Genomic DNA, 12,066 nt, shown 5'->3' with positions numbered 1-12,066 from the left:
CTCTCCTGTACTCACGGGGGTCCGCTGAGGGTCTGCTCTCTCTCCCTGTCCTCTCCGGTACTCCTGGGGTCCCCCCCGCTCTCTCAGCCCTCTCCTGTGCTCACGGGGGTCCCCCAAGGGTCCGCTCTCTCCGGTACTCCTCGGATCCCCCAAGGGTCCGCCCTCTCTCCCAGCCCTCTCCTGTACTCCTGGGGTCCCCCGAGGGTCCGCCCTCTCTCCTATCCTCTTCAACCTTTTTTTGGAACCTCTTGCAAACTCTCTAAATTTCACGGACACTCTCTTCCACATGTATGCGGCTGACATGCAACTCTTTGGCTGAGTCACCTCACTGCTTTCAACTGCACCCCTCTCATCGTAGATTCAGCCAAGTCTCTCGGAGTCACCCTGGACAAGCACATGAACATGAAAAATCATATCAGCAAGGTGTGTAAATGAGCAAGTCACTTGATAAGGACACTCAGAAATATCAAACGTTTCCTTCCACTAAATGATTTCAAGCAGGTGGTCCAAGCGTTTAATGATGTTCATACAGTCTGGAGGTAGGTTAAAATAACCAAACTCTAAGATTTCAGGAGCCAGATCCAGATTCAGTTGGTTCGGGTCTGGGTGTCTGATGTCTCCATGGTTCTGCGTTAGCAGGGATGGAGTCAGTCGTAGCTTTTGATGTGGAGCTAGAGAGTGTTCTAGCAGCGTGGTGAACCATGGTTGTCGTGCCCATGTGGGAGCTACTAGGATTAATTTGAGAGACTGTTGCTTTTGCTTGCGTACTACTAATGGTATTAGTGGTAGTGGTGGAAAAGCGTCCCCAAATTTGCCTGACCAATTCATCCATATCGCATTGCCCTTGGACAGCTGGTGTGGGAACCTGGCAGCGAAGGGTGGGCATTTTGGTTTTCGTGTGTGGCGAACAGATCTGTCTGGGTGACCCCACTTGTGAAAGAATGGTTGAAGACCCTGTGGATGTAGTTCCCATTTGTGAATTTGTTGTGTCTGCCGACTCAACAGATCTGCTATCTGATTGTGAATTCCTGGAAGGTGCTCCACTGTCAGATGTATGTTTTGAGGAATGGCCCATCTCCAAATGTTCTGTGCGAGCTGGGACAGTTGTAGAGAGTGTCCCCCCCCCCTGTTTTTGTATATAATACATAGCTGTCATGTTGTCCGTCCGGATCAAGACAGCTTTGCCTTGTACTTGAACTTGGAAAGTTTTGAGTGCTAAGAATATTGCTAGCAGCTCTAGGTGGTTGATATGGAGCAGTTTTTGTTGAGTGTTCCATTGGCCTTGAGTTGTATAATGTAATAGATGGGCTCCCCATCCTGTGAGAGATGCGTCTGCTGTGAGTACTAGTTGTGGAACAGGCTCGAGGAACGGCCGCCCTCTTGTCAAGTTTTTGGTTTTCCACCATTGCAGGGAGCGATGTGTGCGGCTGTCTACCAACACCAGGTCTGTTAGTTGACCTTGAGCTTGGTTCCACTGTTGTGCTAGACATTCCTGCAATGCACGCATTTGCAGTCTTGCATATGGTACTATGAAGATGCAAGATGCCATCATGCCTATTAGTCTCATGAACATTCTGGCTTGCAGAGATTGTTGATGTTGGAGGACTGGACTAAGGCTTGAATGTTCCGTATCCTGGCTGGACTGGGATACACTAGAGCTGTAGACGTGTTTATTGTAGCTCCTAGATACTGATGTATGTGAGAGGGTTGCAGGTGCGACTTGGTGTAGTTGATTGTGAATCCCAAGTCGTGCAACGTTTGAACTGTCTGATGTGTGTGTTGGACACACTGATTGAATGACTTGGCTTTTATGAGCCAATCGTCTAGGTAAGGAAAAACATGTATTTGTTGTCTTCTGAGATGTGCCGCTACTACTGCCAGGCACTTTGTGAATACTCGTGGTGCTGTAGTAACCCCGAATGGAAGGACTTTAAACTGATGATGTTGTCCTTCTAGTACAAACCGTAGATACTTCCTGTGAGCAGGATGCATAGGAATGTGAAAGTAGGCGTCCTTTAGGTCTAGTGTTGTAAGGAAATCGCCTTGTTGCAGCAGGGGAAGCACTTGTTGCAAAGTGATCATATGAAAATGATCTGATAGAATCTAGTAATTGAGGGGCCTGTCTAGTAATTGAGGGGCCTGAGCTCCAGAATTGGCCATAGGGTCCCGTCGTTCTTGGGTATTAGAAAGTACAGCGAATACACCCCTGTTCCTTGTTGTTTTAAAGGAACTATCTCTATTGCGTCCTTTTGAAGAAGTGCAAGCACACTTCTTGTTTGAGCAGATTAAGGTGTTCTGCAGACATTGGACGCTGCCTGGGTGGTATGTGTGGAGGGGTTGCTGTAAGTTCCAGGCAGAAACCATGCTGGATAATTTGTCTCACCCACTTGTCTGTTGTGATGGAGTTCCAGACAGGTAGGAACTGTGTTAATCTGCCCCCTACAGGAGTGGAATGCTGTTGGGGGAGCAGAGGAAAGTCACTGTTTTGTGGTGGAAGAGGTTTTGTTATTGTTGTTACCACGACCTCTTCCCTTGTTGTTGTTTCCTCTATAACCTCCTCTATAATAGCCTTTGTTTGAGGATGTTTGTGTTTGACTTGAAGGATGTTGTGTTGTCTGCCCCGGTTTATTTGGAGCCTCCCCAATAAAAGGAGCGACAAAAGGAACTTTTAGTTTGTGTAGACTGTAAAGCTCCCATAGATTTGGCAGTGTCTGTATCCTTCTTCATTTTCTCTAGTGTTGTGTCTACTTCTGGACCAAATAATTGGTTTTGATTAAATGGTTGATTTTAAATGGTAGTTTTTACTTCCTGTTTAAATCCTGAAATGCGCAGCCACGCATGTCTTCTAAGTAGGACACTAGTATTTACAGCTCTTGACGCAGTGTTTGCTACATCAAATGCACACTTTATTGATGCATTTGAAATCAGCTTGCCTTCTTGTATAAGGTCGTTTGCTTGCGCCCTATGTTGGTCAGGTAGATGTTCTAGTAATTTTTCTAACTGATCATAGTGAGCCCTATCATATCTTGAAAGGAGGGCTTGTGTGTTAGCTATACGCCATATATTAGTAGCTTGCGTAGCTATTCTTTTGCCTCAAGCATCAATTACTTTAGATTCTTTGTCTGGTGGGGGCCCCTCACCTGACGTCTGTGAATTTTCTCTTTTTCTAGCATTGGATACTACTAGTGAATCTAATGGTAGTTGTCCTTTAATGTAGGCTGGATCTGCTGGTGCAGGCCTATATTTTTTCTCAATTCTAGGATTTAGGATACTTGTACCCCAGGAGTCTTTAAATATCTCTGGCGTGTGTTTGATGACCCCTTTAATCATAGGAAGAATTTGAACAGATCTCTGTGATTGTTCAAATGTGTCTAACAGGAAATCCTCCTCTGCTTCATCAGAATGCACAGTGACCCCATGGTACATTGCAGCTCTGTTCAACAGGTGCCCAAAACTAATGTTATCTTCTGGGGGAGAAGGTTTTGATGGGTATGACTGTGGGTCAGGAATATCTGGTGCATCCTGTGGGTACCAGTCTGGATCATCTATAGGGTATGGGAAAGGTTCATCTGGGTCTATCCCTCTCCCTAGACTATACTCATCATCATTTTGAGGTGAGTGTGAAGACAGAGTAGGAGAATGTGGAGGAGAAATATGTGGTGAATTATTAAGAGAAACAGGAGATGAAGGAGGAAGTATAGGAGAAGAAGGATGCATAGGAGATGTGGCAGAGTCCTTCTTGGCAGGTACTACATGTGTAGGTGTTGTATCTGCCTTCCTCTTCTTGTGTGGTGTAGTGGATACAGCACCAGTCTTTGGGTCAATATAGATCTTCTTTTGCAGAGGATCAGGATGGAAAAGTTCTTCTTGTTGTGGAACCTTTGTCGGCGCCGATTTCTTCAGGTCCAAACGAGGTTGCTGTTTGTCGTTCGCCTTAGGAGGTGTTACATTGTCCTTTGGCGTAGTTTTCGGCACCAACGGTGTTGTTTTCGGTGTTGTAAGCTGTTTTGAGGGCTTGGGCGCATCGGAATCAGGCCTTATCGGTTTCGGTACCGAAGACGATGGCTTCGGAGTCGAAGCTGGTCTCGTCGGCTTCGAGGCGTCGGACGCTGGCTTCATACCTTTGTCTTTAGAAGTCGACGGTTTCGGGGCCGAGACTTCTTTTGGTTTCGGTGCCGATGGAGCTGGTGGGATCGGCACGTGCGGCTTGCTCGGTAAGGAGCTGCCGGAAGGCTTTTTTATTTTCTTTGGAGCCAGGCTCGATGGCGGGGCTTTAGAAGTGTCTTTTGGGTCGCGACTGGGCCCAGGAGGCGGAGCGTTGACCTTTGCCTTTGGTTTGGGTGCTGTATGTGGTGCAGGGGCAGTAGTACTCACGCGCTCACCCGATGGTATGGAGTCTTGGGAGTCGTCTGCCTCTGATACGATCTCGAGATCATCTGAATCTTCTTCTGGAACGAGCAGAAACTCCTCGTCGAAGATGTCCACCGGTTCCGGAGCTGACCTCTGTATTTCGTGTCTACGGGCCCTCCGATCCCTGATGGTTTTCTTGGATCGAAAGGACGCGCAGGCTGTACAGCTGAATTTGTCGTGTTCTGGCGACAAGCACAGATTACATACCCTGTGTTGATCACTGCGAGGAAACTTCGCTCCACACGCACAGCATTTTTTGAATGGCGTCCTTTCCATGAGGTGTAGGCCTCACGGCGTGGATAGGCCCAACGGCCCGCGTCGACGACCGGAATCGAGCTGATGGAGTCGAAATGATGTTATTCGATATCGAAGGTAGTTAGGTAAAGTTTTGATAAGTTTTTGCGCTTCGAAGTACTTAAAAAGTAGATCTGTAGCCAGAGCGTAAAAAGTTCACCTGAACCCAGTGGCGGACAAAAACAATCTAAGGATGGAGTGGATGCCCATGCGCACTATCATCCAAGGGAGGAGTCACCTATCTCGTGACTATAAAAGACTTCTTCCAAGACGGCAACAACATGCAATCATCCGAGCCCAACACCAGGTGGCGATCTAATGCATAGTGTACGATCTGCAGCTCATATGCCTCGAAGATTAGGTTTTTGACCCTTTATTTCTATTTGACCATAGGAGCCGTTTTGAGCCCACATCTTCTACCTGCACAGCGGAATAGTCCTGCTGTTTCCTTGAATAGGTATTGGTTACCTGATTTACCTGTGGCAGTCACGATTTTAACGTCTCTCCCCTCACACACTTTTCCGATTGTTCATTGGTGCTCTTCTCAGTTTTGTCCTGATGAAGACCCCACCGTGAGGACTGAATTAACCCTCCTTCCCAGGGGTCGAAACGTTGACGACACGCACCTACATCACATGCTCTGATTACTGATTTCTAAAAAAGTAGATGTTCATTAGAGTTATGTGTACACCCAGGTACAATTGACCTGTTTTAGGCCGGAAAAGTTTATATCATATATAACTGATGTATATATGTCACAAACATCTCTTCCCTGTCCTTCATCCACATGTTATTAATTGTTTCCCAACCTTCCCTTTTCTTTCTATATCAAGAGCACTGTAAATACATATCGTACTGTTATATGCTTGAGCAACTGCGTTGCCAATAATAGTTAATGCTTTGACTCAAAATTGCATTAGATGCTTATGATCCAGAAAATAAATTGGATTTATGCATTACACGAAAAGAAAGGCTGGTGAATGCTATATTATTTACTGTTCGCTACAAGTGTTGCTACTATGCCCACTTACCTATTGTACTGCAATACTGACCCAGGCAGGTAGTTTTTTGTGGGTTACCCCTTTAATACTTAATATGTAAACATCTGCAAAGGCCACATGATGTCCGCCATCTTCCCACACACTGCCTCTGCTGTCCCAGACTAATCACTGCAGCCACTCACCTCACTGCAAGGGGTGGGGCCACAGCCGGAGTCTGAAAGAAAGAGATCCCAAGCAATTTATAAGAAACATTTTATTGTGTCTTTAGAGACTCGGTGCAAAAGGCAGAACATGAACAATAAACATCTCCAAGTAACACTCGTACAAAAGTGTATCTCAAAATAAAACATCTCTCCATCTTTACATCAGCAAGCATCCTACGAGGGACATTAGTCCGGCACCCAGGGACAGACGCAGGGGTGGGATCCCCGTACCTGGCCTGTGCATCACCCCAGCCAATCCGGCACTGCACCCTGGTACTATATGATGGGGCACAACAGTCTCCCACACCAGGGGACGGATTCTGGAGTGGGATCCCCGTACCTGGCCTGTGTCACCCCGCCCATCCGGAACTGCACCCAGGTACTATATGATGGGGCACAACAACAAAAGCAGTGTGGGCTCTGGCAATGCAACACTAGTCTTGTGAGTTTCAATGAAGGGAGCGCAGGAGCTAACAACGCATGACTGAGGTTGTGTGGCCAATGCAGGGCGTGCAGGAGCTAACAACGCACGACTGACGCTGTGTGGCCAATGCAGGGAGTGAGTGCAGGAGCTAACAACGCACGACTGACGCTGTGTGGCCAATGCAGGGAGTGCTGGAGCGAACAATGCATGACTGATGCTGTGTGTTCAACACAGGGAGTGCAGGAGCTAACAACGCATGACTGAGGCTGTGTGGCCAATACAGGGAGTGCAGGAGCTAACAACGCATGACTGACGCTGTGTGGCCAATGCAGGGAGTGCAGGAGCTAACAACGCATGACTGACGCTGTGTGGCCAATGCAGGGAGTGCAGGAGCTAACAACGCATGACTGACACTGCGTATCCAACACAGGGAGTGCAGGAGCTAACAACGCACGACTGACGCTGCGTATCCAACACAGGGGGTGCAGGAGCTAACAGCGCATGACTGAGGCTGTCGAGCCAATGCAGGGAGTGCAGGAGCTAACAATGCATGACTGACCCTGTGGGTCCAACACAAGCAGTGCAGGAGCTAACAACGCATGACTGACCCTGTGGGTCCAACACAAGCAGTGCAGAAGCTAAAAACGCTTGACTGGCGCTGTGTGGCCAATGCAGGGAGTGAAGGATGGGTAATGCTAAACTGGCCCTGTGTGTCTAATAAAAGTAGTGTGGGATCAGGCAATGCAACACCAGCTTTGTGTGTTTTAACAAACGGAGTGCAGGCGCTAACAGTGCATGACTGAGGCTGGGTGGCCAATGCAGGGAGTGCAGGAGCTAACAGCGCATGACTGACGCTATGTGGCCAACGCAGGAAGTGCAGGAGCAAACAACGAATGACTGATGCTGTGTGTCCAAAACAGGGATTGCAGGAGCTAACAACGCATGACTGACACTGTGTGTCCAACACAGGGAGTGCAGGAGCTAACAACGCATGACTGACACTGAGCTGTGGGTCCAACACAAGCAGTGCAGGAGCTAACAACGCATGACTGACACTGTGTGTCCAACACAGGGAGTGCAGGAGCTAACAACGCATGACTGACACTGAGCTGTGGGTCCAACACAAGCAGTGCAGGAGCTAACAACGCATGACTGACACTGTGTGTCCAATGCAGGGAGTGGAGGACGGGTAATGCAACACTCGTCCTGTGGGTCTAATAAAAGTAGTTTAAGATCTGACAATGTTTGACTCGTTCTGTGGGTCCAACGCAGGGAGTGCAGGATCTAAGAATGCATGCCTCGTCCTGTAGGCCCAACGTAGCGAGTGCAGAATCTGACAATGCAATATTGGTCCTGTGGGTGCAGGATCTAAGAACGCATGCCTGATCCTGTGGGTCCAATGCAGATGCAGCGAGTGCAGGATCCGACGTGTGACAGTCCTTGTCTGTCAATCACGCACGGTGCAGGATCTGACAATGCGTCACTGACATTGTATCCAACACGAGGAGAGCAGGTTCTGACAGCACAGCTTGTGTATCCAAACCACAGAGAAAAATCCACGGCTGACAAGTGTGCCTGTGAACAACATATGAAAAAATGCATGGTTGACCCTGGGTGTCCAACACACAAACAATGCGACCACACACAATGAAACAAGAGGCTGTGCCTTGCATTACTGCGAGAAGAGAACCCATGAGCCTGGAAAGCTTGTGCGGAGCGCTGTACGGGCAGGCTGCACTACTGCATAACAGAGCGTTCACCTCTTAATACAGTGGGAACGAGCTCTCCGCAGAACATGACAGAAAGGACTGTAGGACTGCATGGAACACAGTACATTACACTCGATCCCACCATGCACGGCGGGTTGGCATTGTATGAGCACACCCGAGGCAGATCTGATCGTTAGTGAGCGAAGAGGACTGCACAGGACAGACCATATCGGGATAGTGCGACTCTGCAGTGCAGGACTTACCATGGCCTGTACTAAAACAGCGGACTCCCATGGTGCACGACTGGCAGTGCACCACAGCGATAGAGCTGGCCCCTCACCATGCACATCCGAGCAGAACCGCTGGTTACTGAGCGAAGAGGACTCCACAAGCCAGAACACACTGGGATAATCCAACTCTACAAGACAGTAGCGACTGTGGCCTGTACGGGTAGAGTAGGACCCTTTTGGTGGATGACCGGCTGTGCATGACACAGAGCTGTATGAACACCATCATGACAGCCTAAACCTTTCGTAACTGCATGAAGCGGACTTTCTAGCACATGAAACTGGTAAGTACGCCCGAGACTCGACTGATACAGCACCTGTGTATGACCCCAGTCCCTGGGTATACGACCAGTCTGGGGTGAGGGGTTCTGAGCCGTTTGGGTGAAATGCCTGCATACAACAGGGGTGTCAGACCTTGCGGGCAATACCAATCTGGGGTAAGGGTTTCTGAGGCCTTTGGGTGACATGCCTGTATGGGACAGGGGTGTCAGACCTTGGGTGCAAGGCCAGGGGGTAGGCTGAGCCTGTGGGTCAGCATGTGTCAGGGTGCAAGACCAATCTGGGGTGGGTTTTCTGAGCCCTTTGGGTGAAAGGCCAGCATGTGGTGGGAAATGACAATTGGATGGGGGCGAGGAGGAGAACCCAATCCTTGAGTGAAGAGCTTGTAGTATGAGAACAGCAACTGGGCAAACAACCCTGCAGGTGTCCGAGCTGTGAGGGATTTTGTCCTACTGTCCGTCAATAACAGTCCCTGGGAGGCACACTAGCCTTCAGTCAGGCGAGTCAATGACCTAGGCAATTGCGCTCTCCCGCTCTAGCCCAGAAATGTATACATTCTTCTTTGGTTGAATGGTCTCATGTTCATAACTCTATAAGCAGCATTCGCCCTCTGCTCATGTACACTCACACCCAGAGAGCCGCCCGGGTTCTCTACTCCCCACACTTGTAACCAAGCTCACGACACATTCTTGAGTCTTCTGACTCACACCTGAGGGAATAACACAGGCAGTGCTACCAGCATAAGACGGGGGCATGGACTGAAAGGTACTGGGTACAAACGAGTGGACACTGCATAAGGTCTGAGTGAGTGGTATAAGGTCATGTCAGTAGCATGGCTGAAGTATGCAGAAACCTGTGACGCATAACCGTACCGAGTCCATGGCTGGAGAGCGTGGGTGCGTGTATGTGGAATAATCATGCACACAGTGGGCAGTGTGCCAACCTAGTATGTGGCTGGTGTAGGGCAACACACTAGTTGCATGGCTTAAGAGTGCATGGTAGCGCTGCCCACCTGTGGGCACGCATGGCTGTAGAGTATAGTGCAGTATGCCAGTGGGCACTGCAGGGCTGAAGTACTTGCAGCAGCGGCCTGCGCAGGTAAGAGTGGTGGGACAGTGGCAGAGGAAGGGGGGGAAGAGAAGGGGGGTGGGGTTTTGGGGGAAGGGGGATTTCGACAGACGACGACGAGGGAACATTTATCATTTATTCAATTTTCGCTCGTGGTAGTCTGTCGAATCCCCCGCCTAACGCAGCCCCACTGCTCCTACCTGCACGGGCTGCACCGGAGTACTTGTATGTTCAAGGTTACAAATGAATGGACAGGGCGCACGTCCGAGTCTGCATGGTAGAAAGCTACACAACACTGTGCATTATAATAAACTGCATAGCAGTTGGCACAGTGCATGGCTGTAGTGTATATGTGTCAAATGCTGCACACGAGTAGGCACTGTGCATGACTGGCACGTGTTATAAAGCTTTATGTGAGCATGTGTTGTACATGGGCAAACTATATGTGATGTAACGCTGCATTCCAGTTGGATTGTGCATAGCTGGAGTGTATGTGTGCGCTATAGGCATGCACACAAGTTGACACTGTGCATGGTCGCAGTTTGGTACACAGCTGTACATATGTGTGCGTGGTTCACAGCCAAAGTGCACGTGACAGAATGCTGGATATTAGTAGGCACTGTGCGTGGCTGGAGTTCGTGTGTGTGTGTGTATCATGACCAGAGCCTGGCATAAAGCGGAACCGTAAGTATGCATGGCACACATGGCCGAAGAGTGTGTATTATAATAAGGCAGGGCGGTGGGCACTCTGTGTCTGTGGCATAAGCAGAGAACCAATGGCCCCAGTGCAAGGCCTGACTGAGCGCCCTGCAGTGCTGCACAACTGTCGGTCCAGAAGTCCAGAGGCGTGCGCCGTGCACAGTGTGTGCATCACGGTGTAGACTGTAATGTCCGCTAGAGAGGCCTGCAGGAGTTCCATGCGGTGCACATTTGAATCTTGAGCAGATACTCATTCTCTCGTCTAGCAGATGGCTAGCATAGCCCAGGGGTGGCTCTCTGCTTTGGTGATGGTCCTTCACGCGCAAGGTGCTGCTGTTCACTACCAGCTCCTGGTTCCGTGAATGGTTCTCTCTGGCGCTGGCACAACTCCTGGTTCTGTAGTCTCAAGGCACGCCTCTCTGTTGCCGCACATGCATTGCTGCCCTCGACGTCAGTTCCTGGCTCCAAGTGGCTTGTAAAGCTCTCTTTTGGCCCGGTGAATGTGCACAACAGTTACAGTTCCTGGTTCCGCAGCAGCACAAGGAAGCCTCAGTTCTGGCACAGATGAAGGTACCACCGGGGTAGGGGTGGTCGTATCCCAGTGATCCATGCAGCTCGTGCAAGATGGTAATATTCCAGAGGGGGTTCATCAGTCGGGTATAAAGCACACACTCGCTCGCACGCTCTCTCTCTCTCTATATATATTATACTTTAGGTTTAAATTAGTGTTCCTTATTGCTATGTAACAGTCCGGCAGCCACTTAAAGTCCACAAGCAGCAGACAGGTCCCACGGAGGTCATCCCACGCTGAGAGACAGCAGCACCATCACCAGCACGCCGGCGCAGAGCAGGCAGACCTGCAGCAGCGAGTACCTGCGGAGCAGCAAAGACAAGAGTTAGGAACCAGCCTCCTGCGAGGTGACTCTACCTGCCAGATACCTGCCCCGCTATGACCCTGTGTAGTACACCTCCCAACCTCCTCCCACTACAAGATGAGACACACTCTGTCTTATGACCCTACCACATACACGCCTCTTCACATGAGTGAATCCACTCAACGGCTGGAAAAGGTGGAGGATGGGGGTTCAGGGCTGGAATACCCTACGGGTTTGGACACATTCACCAGCATACACGTTTAAGGGTCTCCACTAACACCTCTCCAAGCCATCCCCACCCTGGAACAGGTCAATAATGTAGTTTTGACAAGGGCAGGAGTAAAACCTTTTCAGGATAAGATGAGACCCCCCCCACACACTTTCTCTTAAAATATGCGCATAGGGAAAGGAGCTGCTCAAAGATTCTCCCCTTGGCGGAAAAAGAAAAATGTTTGAACAAGTGGAATTGTAAATATTTAATATTTGCTCATGCAAAGCTGCACTTCCCAAATGTTTGCTCAAAATATGCCTGGAAATCTGTAACTTTTGCAGCTTTCCAAGCCTACTGCTACAAACTTTGAGAACATCAGATCATCTCTTGAATGTGAAAATTAAGGCCCATGCCAAATTGCAATCCATTAAAAGATTTTAGAAAGCTTAGCGAGGGCGTGTGAATTGTCAATCTTTAAAGTTAATTGACCCTAAACGAGTCCCTGCTTTATTATATGGAGCAATAGCTCTCTCAGAAAAGTTTATAAATGGCCTGGATATATTTGCCCACATGTAGTCCTGCCAAGCTTCATCAAGACTCTTTCTA

At 49.1% G+C, this 12,066-nt stretch overlaps 1 protein-coding gene across 2 annotated transcripts in view; it reads right to left on the bottom strand.

The window, feature by feature from the left end:
* Nucleotides 1–5,943: 5,943 nt before the first annotated feature.
* Nucleotides 5,944–12,066, bottom strand: part of SLC39A13 (solute carrier family 39 member 13) — a 176,865-nt gene continuing 170,742 nt past the window's right edge. For both annotated transcript variants that reach the window (XM_078684492.1, XM_078684493.1), the window contains one exon: nt 5,944–11,247. In XM_078684492.1, coding sequence (XP_078540618.1) covers nt 11,172–11,247 — 76 coding nt within the window. In that variant the 3' untranslated portion in view covers nt 5,944–11,171. The remainder of the gene's footprint in view (nt 11,248–12,066) is intronic.

The sequence above is a fragment of the Lissotriton helveticus genome, chromosome 3_2 (genome assembly GCF_964261635.1).
Source record: "Lissotriton helveticus chromosome 3_2, aLisHel1.1, whole genome shotgun sequence".
NCBI lineage: Eukaryota > Metazoa > Chordata > Amphibia > Caudata > Salamandridae > Lissotriton > Lissotriton helveticus.
This window is presented reverse-complemented; position numbering and strand designations above follow the sequence as displayed.